At 58.9% G+C, this 21,141-nt stretch overlaps 2 protein-coding genes across 2 annotated transcripts; one reads left to right on the forward strand and one right to left on the reverse strand.

Moving 5' to 3' along the window:
* Positions 1-3,305: 3,305 nt before the first annotated feature.
* On the reverse strand, positions 3,306-13,672 carry FNDC5 (fibronectin type III domain containing 5; the record flags this gene model as incomplete). Its single annotated transcript, XM_079546181.1, has 6 exons — positions 3,306-3,347; positions 3,721-3,854; positions 5,889-5,981; positions 7,231-7,435; positions 7,720-7,835; positions 13,594-13,672. 6 exons carry the CDS (start codon positions 13,670-13,672, stop codon positions 3,306-3,308), a joined length of 669 nt encoding a protein of 222 aa, XP_079402307.1.
* A 6,142-nt stretch (positions 13,673-19,814) lies between these two features.
* On the forward strand, positions 19,815-20,963 carry HPCA (hippocalcin; the record flags this gene model as incomplete). Its single annotated transcript, XM_079545940.1, has 3 exons — positions 19,815-20,192; positions 20,522-20,627; positions 20,866-20,963. The coding sequence occupies 3 exons, from the start codon at positions 19,815-19,817 to the stop codon at positions 20,961-20,963; spliced, it is 582 nt and encodes a 193-aa protein (XP_079402066.1).
* Positions 20,964-21,141: the final 178 nt, after the last annotated feature.

Below are 21,141 nucleotides of genomic sequence, written 5' to 3' on the forward strand. Positions count from 1 at the left end.
AGGTTGTGCTGAGCTTTGTTCTGTGCAGTTAGGAGATTTTTCTGCAAATCTGGGGAAATTACATTTGGTGCAACATATGGCATGATCTCCATCCTTGCTGGAGGTGCTGCCTGACTGCCCCGTGAGTATGATGTATCAGCACGATGTGTGTGGTGTGGTGTTGTGATGTAACCTTGAATGTCTTTGGCAAATAGGGGCATTAGCAATCTGTTCCTCTCTGCTTACATCTCCTCCAGAAAGTTGCTGCCACTGTGCCATGGGAGCTTCCTTCTGTGGTGCAGTGAAGGGTCGGTGAAGAAGATGCTGGTGCTGCCGTTGGATGGGAGCGGAGCCGGCGTTGCACTCTGAGCAGCGTTTGCTCCACAGCACGGCTCACTGCTACCAAACTCACGGGGGAGGAACGCAGGGCTGAGCTGTGCTTGTGGGCACCGTATTGCAAAGCTTGGATGCAAATGGTGCTCAGCTTCAAGCAGGCACTGCGTGTGCTGGCAAAGCATTCTGTTTTCAGCTCTTGCTCTTCACTGTGCCCGTGGGCTCTGCTCGCTTGGTTCCTGGGATGAGCAGCCTGCAGCAGGGCTGCTTCAATGAGAAACGCCTCCCTGCAGGGCTCCCTGGGATCCCCCCTGCCCTCCCACTCCCCGTTAGCATTCAGTGAAGCCTCCCTTCTCCAGCCCTGCTTCCAACCCAGCCTCAACCTGCAGTCAGGGGAACACGCGTAGGGAAGTGTGGGTCACCTTTAGGGTGAGCACTTCTGTCATTTCTTTCCTCTTTCATCCCCTCCCTTTTTTGGCTGTAAAACACCCCTGTGTCACACAGGGATTATTTTTGGGCACTGCTGATGAGAACGAGGTGAGTTTTCTGACACCAACTTAGGATTGAAGTCGCGCAGCCCAGAGCCCTCGTGGTGTCTGACACCAGTGGGTTGCGGTGGGAAACAGCAGTGAAGACTTTGATGTTTGTGAATCTCAGAAAACAGGATTTCCTTTTCCTTAATGTGGGAAACCCCTTTTCCTAAGGTGGTTCCTAAAATGTGGACTTCCTACATCGCTTTCATTCAGAGCTGTTGAAAATCTTTAAGAGAATCATTAGGAGGTAATGGTGCAGTCCCTCTCTGATGAGCTGAGCTGCTGCCAGCCCCTTCTGTCTCCTCTCATTAATGGCATTATTACTTTACCTTTAAAGCCTGCAGTTATGAAACATAGCCATAACCCTTTTGCCTCCTGCCTCGCCATGCAGCCAATTCTGAATTCTGAGCGAGCGGTTATGCTTTAAATTTTAATTCCCCATTTCCACCAAAAGAGGAGTGAGCGCATCTCTGTTAGGAAAGACGGGGCTTAAACCTGGAAGTGGGAGCAGCAGCAGAGAAAGGGATTCGGGCTGAATTACCAGGGACAGCCGCCTTTGTAAACAGCACATGATCTGCCTCCCCCAAAGCCGCCAAATTAGCAGGCTGGTTTCCTCACTTGCAGCCCTTTGTGGGCTGCCTGCTTGGCTGTCTGCTCCAGGATTACGAGGAGCATCTCCCTTATCGTTTTGCACATGCTGCACCATCTGTCCTAAATCTCCCTTCATAGGGTTATGGATTCCAAGCGGTGTTTCTTTCCTGGGGGCTAACAGGCACGTCTGAAGGATCTCACCAGCTATGGCTGCAGTGCTATTTATGCCTCCAGCCCTCATATTTTTTTCCGCCCTCATCCCACAGAGCTCAGAGCCATTCTGGCGTCCCACACCCAGGAAACCCGCGGTTACTGCGGCGTGTGAAGTCCCCGTGTTCTGCCCTGAGTTCTGCTTGAAGTGGACAAATGCAGGGGGTTACGACTTCGAACAAGACACACCTTTCATCTTTTATTGTACGTTATAAAATGTTTATTGCTCTGTCTGTGTCAGAGGTGTTGACCTCTCCCTCTGGGTGATGGAGGAGTGCGTTCTGGCAAAGGATCCGTGGAAGAGACCACGGGTTGGCCTGCAGCTGGCTCAGGGAAGCCCTTCTGGTCCACAGAGCCGGGCGGATTCCTGCCGTCCCCCCTGCGGTCGGTGCTGCGGAGGCGGAGCGGCGCCGGCCGGGTTCCGTGCGGGGACTCGAACTCAGGCGCGGTGTAAAGAGATTCACGTCCTCCTCAGGCCAACCTGTCTGATGGAGCAAATAGGATCTTGCCTCATCCCCCTGTGCATGTGGAGTGGTTTTGTGGAGCAGTAAATGCGGATACCCCATGGCACACTACCGGAGTTCATCCGTTCCACGCGATGCGCGCCCAGGCGTCCCAGCGGGGAGCAGACCGGCCCCTTCCGCGGCCCCGCGCACGGAGGGCAGCGCAGCGCAGCCCGGCGCTCCTGTGCGCCCCGCGAGAAGCCGTTAAGAACTGAAGCCCTCAGAAAAAGGTCCCTTAGGCAAAAGCCTTCTGCAACAAATGGCCGTTGCCGCCGAGACCTTGCATAGCGACCGGTATCATCAGTTTTTTTCTTTCTTTTTTTCTTTTTTTTTTTTTTTTTTTTTTTTTTTTTTGCTGACTGGCTACATCTTGATGGAGTGCTCGCACACTGCAGGTGCTGACAATACCACGAAGAAGATGGTTGGATTTATCCTGGAAGCTGAACAAGAACTCCTGGTGCCCCGTCATCTTGGTCTGTGCCCCAAATGTCTGAGATGATGAGCAGCACCGTGTGATGGGAGGCGGTGGTGCTGGAACCCGGCTGGGGGGCCGCCAAGGGAGCCCCGCAGTGGGACTGCAGCCTGGGGTGCATCTCTTTCCTTTGTTTCTTACAAACCCCGCCTGTGAGACATTGCACGGGGCGCGCAACGGAACAAAGCAAGCTGAGAGCACAAAGCAGCGCACGCCTGTCTGCAGTGAGCTGCCGTCCCTCCTTCCTGCCGGCTCGGGGGCAGTGCTGGTGAGCAGTGCTGGAGCTCACAGCCATACAGCCGAGATGGGGTGACGGTGAGACAGCGCTACAACAAAACATTGCACGTTTCCAAAGATGAGAAAATTGTTCCAGGAGACGGAGCGTGAGGGTGGAGAGCATGGGAGGCCGCTGCCGTGCAGTGATCCATGAGTCCCACGCAGGACTGCAGGCAGCGGCTCTCACTGCTGCTTTTCCATCTTGGTTGGTTGGGTTTGGGTTGTTTTGTTTTTGCAGGGTTCTTCCTTCTGGTCAGATGTTTGCAGAGATAAGGAAGGAGCTGTATGCCATCAGGTGACAGTTGCCGGGTCCCCTTCCCAATCGCTCCGATGCTATTTCACCTCCCGGTCCTTGAGGCTCAGAGGCAGAATGTGAGCGTGAGAAGTGGAGTCCATCAGCAGCAGCTGTTACGCCTCAATGATGTTCACTGAGGGTTTGTTTTTTGGGAACTGGGAGAGAGGAGACAAAGGAAGAGAAGGTGTATGGAAATAGCTGGGGGGGAAAAATACCCACGTTGGGTCCATGCAGTGTGTGTGAGTTCTTACTGTGTAAAAGCGCTCGCTCCCATCCCCTGTTGGTTGTGAAGGTGTTGGCTTGATTTGTGGTGATCTGCTTGTAGACGTGTGTGCATTAATGGGCCATCTCCAGTAATAAGGAAATGCAGTGCAGTGGGTGCTGGTGCCTGCAGTGTGGGGGATGCTCAGGCTGCTAATGGTGCCGCAGCGTTGGCATGCATGGAAGCGAAGGAGCCTTGCCTTCCTGCATCCTGGCTGGTGGTGGGGAGCTGCTGGGAGCTCCTGCCTGCTGCCCCCTGGCACTCACCTTGCTGCGGAGCAGCCCCCCGCCCTGGTGCTCAGGGGTGCTGTTCTCCGAGGCGCTCTTGGCTTTCTCCTTGCTGTTGTTGGGCTCGTTGTCTTTGATGATGTCGTACTGCCTGCAGAACAGGGCGATCACCCCTGGTGGGGAGAAAGCATTAATGAGCACCCAGGAGCTGAGTCTGCAGAGCTCTGTGCCTCCTGGTGGAGATCACAGCATCATCCATGCTTGCTCCTTTCTAACAGAGCTCCTCAGCCCTCCGGCTGCTTCCTACACAAGTTCCTTGCTAAGGTGGTTACAAGGAGAGAAGCTTAAGGCAAGTGGGACGAGCGCTTTAAACCTATGTTAGCGTGGCGATAGCGCTGCCTGTGTGGTTGGGTGGGATCTTTGCTTTGCAAGCACAGGAGCTCCTGGAATTTCTGGTTGGTGGGAATGTTCCTCATGGCCCTTTCCTCTGGGAGGATGTGGAGCTGGCAGATGCAGGGCAGGCACCCAGCCTGCCTGTGAGCAGTGTCAGCCTGGGGCTGCAGCGCAGCAGGGCAGCATCTGCGGCTATGTAACAGAGATGGCAGCAGAAACTGCCAGTGGAAATTTCCTCCCACACGCACAATGAGCACAGGAAGAGGAAAGCAGGGGCAGCCGTGACGAGGTGGGAAAGGCTGCAAAATCCCAGTTTTCCCCCTGACTTTGCTTCAAAAGTGTAATTCCTGTCTGAAGGGAATGGCGGTGGTAGTGGGTCCTTCACTGAGGTGCTGGTCTGAGTGTCAGGCTGTGCTACAATGGAGATGAATCGGTTCTTCTGTCACTTTGTGTAATTAGTCGTGATCGTTTTTACTGGCAGGGCACTTAAATTGGGATGTGCAGAGATAAAAGGTGACTTAAGTGCCAAAAAGACTCTGGGCTGGAGGATTTTTGTAACCTCAATTTAGGCCTAATTCGGTGATCATCTCTAGCAATAATTGCCTTCCGGTCCCTGCAAATGTGAACAGCCATGCATGATCAACTCAGGACTTTTCCAGTTGTCTCTTATGGGTCACAGATTTGCCCCTGTGCTCATTTCCCAGCCTGGTGATTCCCTTGGGTTGCCTGGGCCGCCCCCTGCGCCCCCAGGCGCTCTGTGAGCGTGGAGCTGCTCTGCCTCCAGAATGTTTGGCACTGGGAGGCAGCAGCAGCTGAGTGGCGGCCTGGGGAGGCTGCGTCTCGAAATAGAAAACAAACATGCAAACTGTTTTTTCCCCATCAACTCATGCATGTGATTTCCAAATGGAACGAGCCGAAGGGCTGGTGATGCACAGCACCAATGGCGTTGGGGCATTTTCCTCTCCCTGCTGCCTTAAAGCATAGGAGTGAGGTCTGTCCTCAGCATGTTTGTCACCTGAGCACACTGTCACCTGAGCACAGTTTGGTATGTATTGGTATCTATTGATCCCAAACCCTCGTTGGAGAACCATTTTCTGTGGAAATGCCATATCTCTGTACTTGCTACAAAAAGCCATAGTGAGAGGTCCTCGTATTGGAGGAGTGCATCTGTTTGGTGCTCTGCTCCAAAGCACCTTCTGGGCACTGCTTTCAGTGCTACTTTTCAGCTCACCCTCCTTCCCCTCCATCCCAACCTTGCACAGACTTTTCCTTCCTTTTGGTTTATGTTCTTCTGCTAACGTTCTCCTATTTCCTGTTAAATGCTGCTCTGTATGTTTAGTACAGAATTTGGAGAGGGTCTGGGCTTATCAGTGTTTGGATGTTGGGAGCCATTTGTTCTTTACACACTTCCTTTGTTTCAATTGCTTTTGCAGTCAGTTTTAGTGTAAGTATAATAGTTGGCATTGAGGGGGGACTCCTGGCGTCTGGTGTGTCTGAACTTTGGCAGAACTCGTCAGGGAATTTCTGTTTTGCACGAGAGTTGAGGTCATAATAAGGCAGATAATTGTGGCCTGTGCTGTCTGAAGGGCTCCAGGCGTCCTGGTGAGGGCTGATGGCGTTAGCATCAGTGCTTCCTGGAAAAATGGAGCTTGCAGGATTAGCCGTGCTGAATTAGACGACTGGTTCATCAAGTCTGTCATCTGCGTGGTGCCGTGCCAACCCAGAGCACCGATTCACCTGATTTCAGCTCCTGGTGTGCAGGGGGGGCACACAGGGCAGGGAACGACGAGCTTGGACAGAGAGAAGGAACTGACCTGCCCACATAAACAACACCACCACAATGATGAGTATTTCCCCTGCGCGCAGCTGTTGGTTTTTCTTCGCCATCTCCTTCATTGTCACCTCATCTGCACGGAGGGAAAAAGAGATGATGAAGCGCCAGACTTTGGCTCAGCCGTGGCCCTGGCTCAGCGCCCCAGGAGCTCAGCCCTGCTGGCAGGAGATGGGGAAAGGGAGGAGAAGTGAATGGGGACGGGCTGACCGCGCTGCCTGGCTCTGTGGCGGCTCGTTCTGCTCTCTGCTGGAGCCGTCTGTGCCTGCCACAACGCCTTGCATGCTTCAGCAGTTCTGTCCCAGCTCCACACAAGGAGCCAGGCACGGTATTTCTCAGCGGAGCTGTGGGGCTTGGGGATGCACTGAGACTTTTTGCAGGGCGTAATGCACCTCCTCGCCTTCAAAGCACTAAGAGGATTACAGCTTAGGTCTCCAGGGAGGGGAGCAGTGCTCCTCTTAATGCTTTCAGATGAACGGTAATTCTGTGTTTACAGACACCAAACCATTTTGGCAGAAAGAGTCAAGAACTCGCGGCATCCCAGGAACCGTGGCCAGCAGCCCTGCAGCAGGCTGAGCCCTGGGTCAGCAGTAACCCCTGCAGTCCCAATCCCTGTGCTCCCCACCCTGTCTGCAGCAGAGATTCTTCCTGTGAGCAAACTTTCCCCATCTGGTTTGGCTTAAAGGAAATGAGGGAAGGAGCTGCTGGGCAGAAAGTGCCCGATCTCATCCATGGAGGTACTCAAAACCCAACTGGATGTGGTCCTGGACCTCCAGCTCTGGTTCAGCCTCTTTCAGCAGAGGTTGGACCAGGTGATCTCAGATGGTCCCATCCAACCTCAGCAGTTCTGCGATTTGGCATCAACTTTTGAAATATAAGAAAATCGGCATTCCCGACTTGTAAGAATGCAGGGCACTCTGTTCCCAGGCTGGAAACCTCCTTGCTTTGCCCATTAAATCTGAAATAGAGGAGTGGACAGCCAGCCTTTGGCAGTAGTGGCTGCTGACCTCTTGGTGCTATTTTGCTGATGCGAAGGAACCTCATCTTCATCTTAGATGCGTGCGGTCGCTTTCAGTGCTGGGGTGTAAAGTGCATCAGGATGCTCACGCAGGAGTTTGTTTATGCTGGGCTCAGCCCTGACAGCAGCGCAACCTCAGCGTCTCATTGACTGCTGGGAATGCTCAGAGCTTCCCACGTGTCTGTGCAGGGCTGTCAGAGGGCCTCAACCCTGTGTGCAACCAACCCAGCTGTCCTCAGTGCACAGCGTCCGTCCTTCCTCCCTCAGAGCCCTGCGCTGACTGGGGGGCCACATGGAACTCACCCACACTTGCCTTTATTTTTAGAAGCCAGTTTCTCAGCTTCCCTGGGGGTCTTGAAGAGGACTGGCTCACTGGCAGGGCTCTGGCCTTGGATGCTGATGGCCTGGACATGCACAATGTACTCAGTGTCCTCCTCTAGGTCCCAGAGGGCACAGGAGCGGGTGGTGGTGTTCACCTCCTGGATGAAGCGCAGCATCCGCACGTCCTTCTTCTGGAAGCCGAGAGAGGAGAGCACAGAGTGGCGGAGGGACCTCGTGTGTGCACTGCTGGTGTCTGAAACCACTGCTTCCTGCCCTGTCCACCATGGGCACGGAGACCTCTGCAGCGAGCGGCACAGCGAGCGCTGCTGCAAGGAGGATGGGAAGCGAGTTCCCCCCCGAGACCATGGGACAGGACGAGAAGGAATGGCTCACACTGCGATGAGAGAGTTTGGAAACTGAGGGGACCTGGGGGAAAATGAATGTGACCGAAACTGGGGAACAATAGGCATCGTACCTGCTGGGAAATGGCAAATCCGATGACAACTTCGTCCTCCAGAACGTCCCAAGTCACTACGGCTGAGTTGGCTTTCAGGTGTTTGACCGTGACATTGACCGGAGCCGACGGGCTGTCTGCAAGGAGGGACACAGAGCTGCGGCAGGAGATGGAGTGAGGGCAAGGAGCGGGGAGGGACCGGGGGAGCAGAAGGAAACGTGAGGTCTGGCCGTGGTCTGAGGCATGAGAAACTGAGCTGCAAATGGCCTTCCTGCCAGCAGCTCTGAGCGTGGGACCTGGAAATGGCAGATCTACGTCTTAATTACCAGCAAGGCTCTGGAGCTCTCTGCTGAGGGTGAGTGGCATTGGACACATGGAATATCTGCACACACAGCCCCCAAAACAATCTGAGGATGTCTGAGCATTGATGAGCTCACACATCTCCTGTCTCTCAGCCACGTGCCGTGTTTTCTCTGCTGCGTCCCATTACAGTCTGACAGCGACAGCTGGGAGGAAATGCAGAATCTGTCTGGGAGGCATGAAAGCAGAATGAGAGCTCTGGAGGGTGGAAATTCAGAGGTAGTAAATAGGGGCGTTCTTTTTGCTTGTCCTCGTGAGCTTGTCAGAATTTTTTTGTACACGTTTTTGTATTTTGCACACAGCTGATGGGCTCTCAGATGGTCGGAGGATTTTCCCCACCTTCCCCTCTATCCACTCACTGCTGCCAGAACAGCACACACTGCAGCAGCCCCTGATGGACTGCTGTGATGTGGAAGGGCCAGGCCATGAACCAAAGGTGGTAAATGCTGCCCGGATTGCTCACAGCGCCAGGAGGTCGTATGGTGAGAATGGGCCACGTTTCCTTGCATCAAAGAGTAACACTTCTCTTTCTAACCATTGCAGGGTGCTGCCCTTCTGAGGTTGAGGTCAACCCATCAGAAGGAGACGTGTGCACATCTCCAGTGACACTTGTTGGGTTTATAGTCAGCCCTGGATGCCTGAATGTGGCTGAAAATGTTCCGGCCGGAGCCTCAGTGCCAACTGACAGCTGGCCTCCCTCCTGGTGAGCGTTCCCTTGGGAAGGGAGAGAATAAGGGAGCGCAGGACACCTCAGTGAAGGTCAGCACTGCTCTCTCAGCAGAGCAGTGGTGATATCCTGCTGCCTTCTATCCACAAACTGCACCTGGTGCACCCGCTGTGCAATGGGACCACAAGGGTCACCCCGACGCCGCTCCCCTCCCAAGGCGGCTCCTCGCCATCCCCACGTGCTGACCAGAGGACCATCTAATTTTAGCAGTCAGCAGGCAGAATGCACAGGGAAGGGCTGTGAGTCATGGCTGATGAATGTGCTGGAACACACGGGGGGCGCGGTGGGGCTGGAAGGTGACAGACAAAGCAGTGGGGCTGCAGCCGGGCACCTCGCCCCGCTCCCAGCGCAGCTGTGCTGCTAAATCCCAGCAGGGTCGCCTTGCCGAGGTATTTTTAGGAGGAGTCGCCCAGTGTGGGTTGAGGAAAGCTTTGGAGAGAGAGGAATTAACCTTGTAGGGAGCAGAAAAAGCTTCTCATGGGGAAAAGGGAACGCGGTGCAGCGCTGCGTCCCCACTGAGATGTGTGACCTTGGGGGAGAGGGGGGCACAGCACAAAAAATGCCAAAGTTTCTGTCCTGCTGACATAGAGCGTGGGGGAGGTGGGAGTGCGAAGCAAGGTGAAAGAGGAGCCTTGGGGAGGTGGGAAGCAGTTGGCAGAGCTGCAGCCGATGCCTGGAGCCTGCGGAGCAGAACGGAGCGCAGGCAGCAGCTACAGCTGGGAGATAACAGCAATATCCAGATCTGAGCGTCTCTCCTTCACTACTACAGAGCAGCAGCGGCTACACGTAAATCAGAGGTGCCAAATCAGTACGGCAGTGATATGAGAAGAGAATGCAGCACAGCGTTTGTCAGAAGTACAAAGCCAGGAAGATGAGTTCCCCGCTCCCAGAGCTGAATGAAGCATTGGTGACCAAAATCCCAATCCGTGAGGATGCTCTTCTCCCGTTCCCAGGAGGTCTGTGATGAGATCACGGCTTCCCCAAATCTGGTCAGTGCTCTGAGATGCTCTGCCGGTGAGGCTCCAGCTGCGCCCATGGAGCTGAGCGCAGTGGTTTCTGTTTCCCCGCTGGATCAGGGGCTCAGCGCCTCCCGCAGGGCCGTGGGCTGCTGGATCCCAAGGTTCCTTTGTGCCTGGCTGTGACTCCTGGGAGCTGCTGCTGTGTGGGGGCAGTGGGCTGGGCAGCCCTATGGGCGATTCCTGGCAGCATGGAGCACGCTGTGCATCAAACCTTCCTCCTGTGTGTTTACTGAGTGCCCCTTCCCTGCCTGCTCCATACAGAACTCATGGTGTAAGATTTCTGGTTAGCAGTGCAGCTCCACCACGGCTCGGGGCCTGCAGCGCCTTCTGGAGCAGATCATGTATTGCCAAAAGTCAGAGCTTGGCCCATTTGGAGCTGGAGCTGCGTGCTTGGCTGAGGCGATGCTCTCAGTTTCATGTCAGCATCCCCCTGTTGTGATGGGGCCGTGACTGAATGAAAACGAGGTGGGTTTTGGTGAGGAATGGCTGCTCCACAACCAGTCGTGCTTTGCCTCTGCCTTGTTTCCCGTCCACAAGGAACCTCTGTGAGGCCCTTTCAGCAGGTGTGGGTTGGGACCATCTCTGTGCAGTGAGGAGCTGTGAGAGGCAAAGATTACCCTTAATCCTTTCTTAGTGCTGGGAATTCCTTCTGGCCTCTCATTAAACGCTCTGCTGATTGTTAATGGACTTTCATTTGGGAGAGAGGGGAAAAAAATCTAACGCAACTACTTCAGAGCTTTGGGTTGATTCCTCCCTCGCTTTTTGCTGTTGGTGCAACACGAGGAACAGCAAACCAGCCAGCTGTGCAGGAGCACCTGCCCTCATGGTGACTGCTGCAGAGCTGCGTGGGACACGTCTGTCCCCATCCCGCCACTGCCACATCTGCTGCTTGTGAGCTTGGAAGTGCCTGGAGTCAAAAGTTTCCAAGGTGGGCAGGGCTAAGGCGATGACACGATGTATGTTGGTTCACTGAGCCCCCCTTCCCCACGCAGCTCCTGTTGTGCACAGGGGGTCGCATCGGCCATCGGAGCATCCGACCCCAGCAGCTCTGTGCTCCTGCACTGCGGCCTCTCCTGCAGACAGAGGGATGGAGGGGGGCAACCTGCGAGGGGAAGAAGCATCGCTACGGTCTGGTGTGATGCTCTGCAAAGCACCGCTGCCTGCCCATCGAGTGTGAGCACAAAGCCCTGCTCTTACTGCATTCGGAGCCGCTCTCTGCTCTCCCAGCATGGCTCCCTTCACTGGATGTAATGGCTTGTCAGCTTTATGGGGTATGTAGGCAGGCTGGCGCGCCGTTCAGCTTCCCTGAGTGCTTTAATGAGGAGAGCCTGGGGGGCAGTGGGAGGGAGTGGGGCACGGCGCAGCTCTGTGCCCAGTGAGCGGGGCTGTGTGGGAGCACTGCAGCCTTGGAGAACACAAAGAGCAGCCCCTGGTGCCTCCCTTTGGGACAAAGGGAATTATTTCCTGCTGCTCGCCCACTCCTGCAGGCAGCACGTTAGCAGGCAGCCCCAGCTCTGTGCCTGGTGGTGACGCTCGCTGTGCTCGGCCTCGGGTGTTGTTCTGGGTAGGAGGAATGGGGCCCGTCAGCCTCACAGCCATCGCTGCCCCGGTGAATGTTGGTGCTGCCCAACCTCTGTCTGTATCCCAACTCAGTGCTGGGTCGTTGTGGTGTTTTATCTGGGAACCAAACATCCCGGCAGCGTTGGTGACATCAGAGCAGTGCTGGCCGGGGGGTGGCTGAGCACCCCAGGCTTTGTACCCAGAGCTCTGGCTGCTCCCACTCCGAACACCTGGGTTTTTGCTGCATGCATAAAGATCTGCGTGTTTCGCTGCTCCATGCGTTTATGCTTTTAACTGAATTATGCTTGAGTCAGATCTTAATTTGGCCTCTGGGTGCTTTATAAGACAGGAGGGGTTTATTAAACAATCGATGCCAAATGAGGCCACACACAGCACCAGCACATGGGCACAGCCCCATGAAGGTCTGAGTCCTGCCGTGGTGCTGTGCACGGCGTGTGTGCGAGCAAAGTGCTCTGCAGGAGCCCTCTCTGTCCTCCCTCTGCACGTTCCCAGCAGGAGACAGCACTCAGAACAAGACAGCACAGCACCATCTCTGCTGGGAATCTGACACTGGGGTCAGAAACCTCCACACCGCAATTAAATCTCTCCTACACTGAAAGCAGAAATCAATACGGTGCTTACGCCACTCGTCAGCTGGCCAGGAATCTCTGTGGCCCTCAGGAGCTGGGAAGGGGCTGCAAAGAAGTGCTGGAACTGCTGCTGTGCAGAGCTGCTGTGTGGGTCCTGCACGTGGCCTGGCCGCGCCGTGGGCTCTGGGCTGGAGCTGCGCTGGGGCTGAAGCCTCTCCTGGTCTGGTTGGTCGCACCTTTCCCTCCACTCCACAGCTCTGCCTTTTGCCAGCCCCGCGGTGCCAGAAGGGGAGTTTACACCATTTCCTATGGGTCATTGCAGGGATGGCAGCTTTTGGCCTTAATGGTGCATTCTTTGACAGCTGCCTTTGGGAGCTCCGGGTGCAAGGGGGGGAGAGCTGAGCCCCGCTGGGGCTGGGTGCCCCTCTGTGAGTCTCCCTGATGCTTCTCTGCTCAGTGGCCTCATGGCCACGTGCTCAGGTGGTGCTGCGGCCACGGAGCCGATGGGGACACTGCCTCCACCTCCGTGTGACCTTGGGATGACCACGCCATGCCCACGTCCCTTTTGTCCCTTCCTGTACCCTCAGCTCCTGGCCCATACAGAGCTGGGAGGAGCAGCCCCAAGGTCACGCAGCTTCACACACCCGGAACCTTTGGGGTCACATCCCCGCTGCACAGCACAGTCGCCAGCAGGGCTGCGCTGCCCAAAACCTCACAGGGACCCAATGGCCACAGCCACTGCTGGGGAGACGCAGGCAGAGGCTGCGATGGGCAGAGACACAGCGCTGTGTTTACTCTCCATCGCTGCTGAGGTGATTCAAGGATAAGGAAGAGCAGGGGAAGTGTCCCAGTTTGCAGGAAATCGGGAAGGCCAATTGCAGATGCGCTCTTTTCTCCATCATTCTCTCCTTTTAGGAATGTTTTGTTCATCTCCATGTCTTTCCCTTCAGCACGCTGACGTCTGGCCAAGGATGTGTGTGTCAAACCCAACAGCGTCCCGAGGGGATCCTGCAGCTCCAGTGTGGGTGGGCTGTGGGTGGCTGTAACCCCACAGCTAACAGAGCCACAGAGCACAGGAATTTCCACTCCCTGGAGCCGTGCGTGCTGACAGTTACCCACAGCCTCCGGGAATGCGAGCAATCCGGGCGTTCTGCAAATCAAAGCAGCTGCTCCGTCAGACCTCGCAGCCTCCGTGCCGAGCAGACAGAGCCGGCAGGGCCGGGGCCGGGGCCGAGGGCTCACGGTCAGCTCCCAGTAGCGCTGCTGAGACGTGGCACCTACTGGGCACTGAGGCGAAGGTACAGCTTGGCTGGAGCAGGACCCGAGTGTCTCCCGCTTGTGTCAAAAACAGGACAAACCCCCGGGGAGCTCCATCCTCCCCGGAGGTCCCCTTGGAGGAGCCGATCGCCTGGAAGCGTCACGAGGCCGGGACGCTCCGTGCCCCACAGGACAGCTCACAGGAGCTCTCCGCTGCCGACACGCGTGGGCACCGCGCCGCCGCTCCGCCCGCCGCTCCGCTCCGCTCCGTGAGCCGCAGCCGCAGGGCCGCTCCGCACCCGGTAACCGGCGGCGTCCCGGCGCCCGACTCCCCCCACGACAGCGCTTCCCCCGCCGCTCCCCGCGTCCCGGCGGCCGTTACCTGCCTCCACCGGCCGCAGACCGGCGTAGCTGAAGCAAAGCAGGAGCGCGGCGCCGGTGCAGCCCAGGAAGGGCTCCATCCCCCGCGGCCGCCGCGCCGCGCCGGGCCGAGCCGCTCCGGGCCGGCGTCCCGCGGGCGCGGCGGCGCCGTTCAGCACCGCGGAGAGCTCCGGGGCCCGGTGCCGGCGGGGCCGCCCGGTTCGGCCGGGGGCGGCGGCGGGGCTCGGCGGCCCTCGGCAGCGCGGCTCGGTTCGGCTCGGCTCGGCCGGGAGGCGGCCCCGCCGAGCCCCGGCTCCGCCCGCTGCAGCGCTGGGCAGCCCCGCTCCGGTCCCTCCCCCGGCCCGGGGGCGGCTCGGCCCCCGCCCCGCCCGGCCGCGCCGTCTGCCTCAGTTTCCCCCCGGCGGATCCGGGAGCCCTCGGCCCGAACCGCCCCCGGACCGCTCCCCACCGCTGGAAGGAGCAGACGGGGCCCGTCCCCGTGAGACCCCCCGGCGGGTGCACGGCAGCGGTGACATCTCACCATCAGGGCTTCGCGCAGCCCCTGCGTGTCACCGGGCTCTAAATTCGGAGGTAATGAGCGCTAGATGAGCTGTTCGAATTAGCTGTGCCTTTAGGTTAATTAAACTGTCAGCGCTCTGGCTTATGGTGATCTGCTGGAGGAATCGGTTCAGCCACCGTGCCGCACGGCAGCGACTGGGCCTCACTGAGCCCTGTGTGCTCTCAGATGCAGCCATAAATGTGTCTGACCCCACTGTGTGTCGGGCAGCATCCCCCAGGATCTGCCTGCCACAGATATCTGTCCTGCACTGCTGTGAGCGCAGCGTGGCCGGTGGGCTCCCAGGAGCATCTGCATGGTGCTCGTGGTTACACCAAGCACAGTCCTGACGGACTGAAATCGAGCAGCACTGTGTCCCTGCTCTGCACATGGTTTGCTCTGCTTTCCCCTCCTCATCTCCCGGCGTGGGACTGGGCCCATCTTCCCCACCACAACTGCCTGCTCCCCACAGCAACGCCTCCATTGCTCCATTGCCAGGCACGAGGCTGAACAGAAGCAGCACCACGTGCAGCTGCAGTCAACTCCGGCTGCCTGCTGAGACACGAAGTGGTGATCGCAGCTCCCAGCACCGGCATTTCTCTGCCTTCATTTCTCTGCAGGGACTCCCAAATCCCCAACAGCTGCGTGGTGCAGGGATTGTTGCCCACATCTCCCAGCAGAGGCTGATCCAGACAGAGCCGCTGCAGCAGGGAGCAGTGAGGCACAGCTGGGGGAGGTGGGAGCGCTTCTCCTGAGTCCAACCGGGGGCACACAGGGGCACACACTGCTCCCAGCCCTGCTTCACCCATTCAATTGAACTCAAACTCTCTGCCTGTAATACAGCCAAGGGAGTCCCTGCAATCCCCAAAGGAAGGAGCCACCGGGGCTGGAGCCGTCCCATACCAGCAATGAGCCCCAGCTGTTCCCCCTCACCCAGCACCAGGAGGCTCCTGCAGGAAGGCTGTGATGTGTTCTGGTATTTTTCCAGAAGATGAAGACTGCACGGTTGCCTGTTTTTTCCCTGTCTTTCCCTGCTTTTTCCTTCCCTCCCTTTCCAAATACAAGAACAACGTTTGTTCTTTCCAACATCTGCCACCACTGGTGGGTTCCACTGCCACCGCACAGCACTGCTTCCATCCCTTTGTCCCCTTTCCTCCCCCACCCCTGGGGAGGCTTTTGGGGTGCTCCGGCTCTGCTGCCTGTAGCTCTGTTTCCACGGAGCCTCCTCAGCCCCCCCAGTCCCAGCACTGCAATATTCAAATCACGCAACGCTCATCATGTCTTCAGTGCAGCAATTAAGTCGCAGCTCTAATTAAGCATTTAAGCACACGACGCACTCGTCTTCCATCTCCATCCCCAGACGGACACCAGGGAGGCCACGGCCATCCCTGTTCTGCTCCAGCTCGGGACCGCAGGAGCTGCAGGGGAGCTGCAGTCAGGGTGCCGCAGGTCTGGCGTGAGCGCACCTGGGAGTGCCGCGTCCCGGGGGATACCGAGCACGGGACAGCCTTCGGCTCCTGGAGATGCTGCCCGGTAAAGAGCTCTGCGCATCGCGGAGGGACGGAGCGGCGCCCCGGGGCCACGCCGCGCACCGCCACGGGCCGCTGCTGCCACCTGCCGGCACCCGTACCGGGCCCGCCCCGCGCCCACACGTGACCGCCGGTTGCTACTCACGGGGGGGAGCGGGGGAGCGAGGGGGGGCGCCGGCTGCGAGCTGCGGGGCGTGAAATCCCCACCCGAACCCCTGCGGCGGTGCCACGCAGGACCCGGAGCTCCCGAGGCGCCCCAGAGCGGGGCGAGGCGCCGCCAGAGGGAGCCCGAGGGACGCGTGGAGGTGGCGCCGGTGGCGCTGGTGGCCCTGGTGGCACTGGTGATACTGGTGGTACTGGTGGCACTGGTGGCACTGGTGATACTGGGTGGTACTGGTGGCACTGGTGGCGATGTTGAACACCTCTGGCCTTTAGGGGCTGTGGGATTGAAGGACGAATCCAAGCCCACCGTCCTCTCGGTGCTCTCCCTCACCCCGCCGCCCTCCTCCCCTGTCCCTGCACACTGCTGGGATGGCAGTGGCACCTCCCAGCCCTCCGGCCCTGCCATGGCGTGTGCTGCAGCCCCAGAGCTGGCGCTGAGTGCAGCCCAACCGCCTGCAACACTGAGCCCCGAGGCGTGGAGAAACGGGGGCAGAGTGGAGCCGGGAGCCCCCACTGCTCCTGCAGCCCCTGCTTGGAAAACCAAGCGCCAAGAACCCAGAGCTCATGCATTCCTGCCCTGCTGTCACTGGGATCTGGGGGACTGCTTGTGCCCCGCTGCCCCAAAACACGGCCCTGCCCTGTGTCCCAGTACACCTGAGCACGTGTCCCACTGCCATCACACGTGTGCCCCTTGGGAACTGGCACACGGCCCTGGGAGCCCCAACCTCAGCAAGGTGAGTGCCCTGGGACAGTACCAGGACATGGGGATGGGGACGTGGGGACATGGGATGAAGCCACTCGGTTATGAAACATCCCTGCATCCCCATGGCTCTAAGTCAAGATTTAGTGAGCGAGCAGCTCCTGATCCAGATGAGATCGGGCATCACAAAGGGCTTTGTATTCCAGGAAGCCTATTAGAGATTTAAATTATACAAATGGGCTTTTTACCAAAGATCCTCATTATCTGGGCATTTGCATTTAATCCTCAGCTATCCCTGCAGCCCCGGCCCTGCTCTCTGCTCACCTTCACCGCGTCCTCCGGGGCTGAGCGGGGCGAGGGGATACAGACGAGCTGTGGGGTCAGCAGAGCCAAGGGGAAGGGGAATGGGACAAGGCAGGGAAGGAGGAGCAGATGAAGGGGATCCCATAACGTCTCTGCCCAGCGAGGGGCTGGCATCGCAGCACAGCCCGTGGTCGTCTCTGCTCCTCTTCCCTGCGGCGTCCCACAGTGCCCGAGAGCTGCAGGGCAAAAGCAGGGAGTGCTGGGGATGGAGGAATGGGGTACAGAGGGGAGGGGATGGGCCACTGACCCCCAGCCAGGGACCTGGTACACTGCAGGGGGTTTGATGGTACAGCGTGGTCTTGCCCGCGCCCTGCATTATCCTCTCCCTCCTGTGATCCATTTCAGTGTGGGGGATTAGGTGGTTTTAGGGCCGGGTTTGAGTTAAATGGGATGCTTTCAAATCATCCTGCGTCAGTTGTGCCCTCTGTCACTCATACAGAGGGGGATTAAAATAGATATGAAGATTATTGGAGGGGACAAGGCACCCCCACCTGCAGGGAGCTGCCAGCAGCACCCAGCACACAGGGAGCCTTTATGCCCCACAGCACTATTTCCTCCTCTTCCTCACCTTGCTGCTCACACCAAAGCCCCATTTGCAATCCTTTAGCCCTTTCCTTTCACCTTTCCTGAATGTCCTCCTGCTTTCATCACCATTTCTGTGTTACCAGCCCAGACCCATCCCACAGCACCCTTGAGCTCAGTGCTCACGGCTGTTTAAAAGGAGAGAAGAGCACTAAGAAACCAATCTTGCTTTTAATATCAGCAATTGCTTCTTCCTGCAAGGTCCCCATGTGGTGGTAGAGGTGTCCCCAGCCACGGGTTGGGCTGTCCCTCACAGATCCAGGGAAATGGAGCCCCAGCTCCCTGCCTGGTCCCTTCTCAAACTCCCAAAACGGAGCCAGGGCTGTGGATTTAATCACTTTATGCATATTTATTTGTGGAATTCGGAGAAGAGTGCCTCTTCCTCCCATCTGCCCTTACCATCTGCTCCCCCTGGTGTTTCGGAACAATCCCAGGCTTTGCCAGTTGACGGAGAGGTGCAGAAAGGCAGGAAAACCTGTGGGGCTGTCGCTCCGTCTGGGCAGCAGTTGGCTCTGCGGGCGCCTTTTCCTGGTGCAGGGGCAGCTGCTTTGCTCCATCGCCTGAGCGGTGACCCCTGAGATGTGCCCACCTCCCAGATCCCACCCCAAATGTCCCCTTTTTACTCCAAAGCACCTGGCTGGGCACCACTTGGGCCAGCAGGGCGGTGATGGAGAAGCCCGTGCCCAGGAGCTGGCGATGCGCAATAGGAGCTGCCCATGGCCTCCAATTCCTCCATCGCTGTGGGGTTCTGGGGCTGTGGCTCCTTCTGAGGGGATGGGGGGGTTGGCGGATGAGCTGGGAGGGGTGGTGGAGAGAGCGGTGCCCCAAGGAGAGGGCCGTGCACAGAGGCTGTTTGTGCTCTTGCTGCAGCCCCATCCCATCCACCATGGAGCAGAATCGCACCCTGTGTGACAGCCGAGTGATTTTTACAAAAGTGCCTTTGAAAACCTCTCCAGGGCCACATGAAAGCGCCCGCCTGGGGCTGCAGGCACCTGAGCCACCGATGGGCTCGCAGGAGTCCCAGCGCTCCCAGTACCGGTCCAGCGCTGTGCCAGCCCTCGCAAGAGCAGCCCGAAGCTGTGGGTTCGGCAGTGCCCGAGGGGGGGGTGCGGGGCTTCGCGGCGGGTGGGGCAGCCCGGGGCGGGCGGGGGCTGACTGCAGCCGGTGCCCGCCGTGCCCCCCCGTGCTCCCCCCGGTGCCGGTGCCGCCCCGTAGCCCCGCGCTGCGGCGGGCACAGCCGGAGGGCGCTCCCCGTTGGCGCACAGCGGCGGCGTTGGAGGCTCTTCCCGGGCAGGTAGGGGGCGGCGGGACCGGGGGGAACCGGGGGGAGATGGGGGGAACGGGGACAGCATCAGGCTCAGCCTTGCGGGTGCGTCCCTCTTTGCCGGTGGCTGCAGAGCCCCCGCCCCGGGGGGGTTCCCGGTCCGCCCGTACCCCGCAGCACCTTCCTGCGGAGGTCCCCCGATGCCTCCCACCGCGGGGGCACCATCCCTTGGAGGGGGGGTCCCTGCAGCCCCCTCCCTGGGGGGGTTTCCCTGTGGATCCCTCCTGCCCCAGATGCATCTTCCCTGGGGGTCCCCTCCGTCCTTCCTCCCCCCCCCCAGCTGTGCCCATTATCAGAGACTGCACAAAGCCCTGACGCTGAGCTGCAACGCTCCACAGTGAGGGAGATGGAGAGCGGTTGTGGGTCCCACAGTCTCTGGAGGGAGTCCCTACGGGGTTCTTTGTCATGGGGAATCCTGTGCACCTTTATCTCAAAGGAAGGGGGGTTGGGGTCTGGGGGGTTGGGGCAGTGGTACTCTGGGCACCGCAGACACCCCCACCCCTCCCACCCCTCACTGGGGTCCCCACTGGGCACCCAGGTGCAGGGAGGGGGCCGTGGCTGAAAGGGGACACTGCGTCTCCCGGCTCTCCCCGGAGCTCCAGAGCCGTCCAGAGGCACCAAACACAAACGGAGAGGTCGGAGGCACCAAAAATAACCCCCCCTGAGGGAGCTGACCCAGATCCATTCAGATCTGCACCCAGAGCCCTCCGCCGGGGCCGAATCCCCTCCTCCCCATTGCTGTGCCCTCCTGATGCCACCTATATATCACCCAGTATATTATGCAAATGACCCATCAGGGCATATTACCCAAAGGGGGGGGGCTGGCGCCGCGCTGCGTTGTCCCTGGGGCTGCCACCAGCGGCTCAGAGGGGGACGGCGGCATGGAGGGATCAGCATCGGTGCACATCTCTGTGCGGGTGCCCGGGGGCTGCCGAGGAGCGCTGCCCCATCCCTCTCCCCTCCTGTAGCTCTCAGGGACCCGCGCAGGGCCAGGCGCTCCTCCCTTGGGGTCGGCGTGCCCAGCAGCATGGGGAAGCAGAACAGCAAACTGCGCCCCGAGATGCTCCAGGACCTGCGGGAAAACACCGAGTTCTCCGACCTGGAGCTGCAGGGCTGGTACAAGGGCTTCCTGAAGGACTGTCCCTCGGGCATCCTCAACGTGGAGGAGTTCAAGAAGATCTACGCCAACTTCTTCCCCTACGGCGACGCCTCCAAGTTCGCTGAGCACGTCTTCCGCACCTTCGACACCAACGGCGACGGCACCATCGACTTCCGAGAGTTCATCATTGCGCTGAGCGTCACCTCCCGCGGGAAGCTGGAGCAGAAGCTCATGTGGGCCTTCAGCATGTACGACCTGGATGGCAACGGCTACATCAGCCGGGAGGAGATGCTGGAGATCGTGCAGGTACGCGGTGCCCGCGGTGGTCCTGGGGGCCGGGTGGCCATCCCCACGCACGCCTCTTGCCCGGACCGCAGCCCGGTGGCTGCAGTGTCAGAGGGGAAGCGCTGAGGCTGATTTGGTGGCACCTCACTGGGCGCTGTGGGAGCAGCTCCCATCCATCTCCTGCGAGACGGCGGCTGCCCACCATCTGCCCCGGCTCTGCTGGGAGCTGAATCCCTGCACGGTCTGGGATCCGGCCCTGGTGTGGGGAGCCCTCTGTCCCCATCCTCGGGTCGGTGGCAGTGGGCACTGTCCCCATCGGCGTTGTCCCCATCCCCGCATCCCTTTCTCAGGCCATCTACAAAATGGTCTCCTCTGTCATGAATATGCCCGAAGATGAATCGACTCCGGAGAAAAGAACGGAAAAAATCTTCCGACAGATGGATACTAATAACGATGGTAAATGAGAGGGGAAGGAGAGGATTAAGGGAAAGGTCTCATGGTTAAATCCGGGGGTCTTAGAGGGAGCTGTGTGCTCACTGATTAAATGCTGCACGGTCGGGGGGAGCTCTGGCAGTGAGGGGCTCGGGGTGCTGATCGCACATGGGGGGCAGCCGGTGGGTGGGGGGTGTCCCCAGGTGCCCCCGTGTGCCTGGGTGGGCTGGTGGCTGCTGCACTGAGCCGTGTCTCCCTGCAGGCAAACTGTCCCTGGAGGAGTTCATCAAAGGTGCCAAGAGCGATCCGTCCATCGTGCGCCTGCTGCAGTGTGACCCCAGCGGTGCCGGGCAGCTCTGAGCCCCCCCACGGTCCCCACAGCCCCCACCGCCCCCTCCTGCCACCACCACCACTCGTCCCTGCCATCCCCACCTCCATGTCCCCATGGGGAGAGCACCAGGAGTGCGGGGCAGCATGACAGAGCCACTGCTGCTCCTCTGATGGGCACAGGGACGCGGCCAAAGGGATGAACCACGGT

This window comes from Tetrao urogallus (genome assembly GCF_951394365.1).
Source record: "Tetrao urogallus genome assembly, chromosome: 23".
NCBI lineage: Eukaryota > Metazoa > Chordata > Aves > Galliformes > Phasianidae > Tetrao > Tetrao urogallus.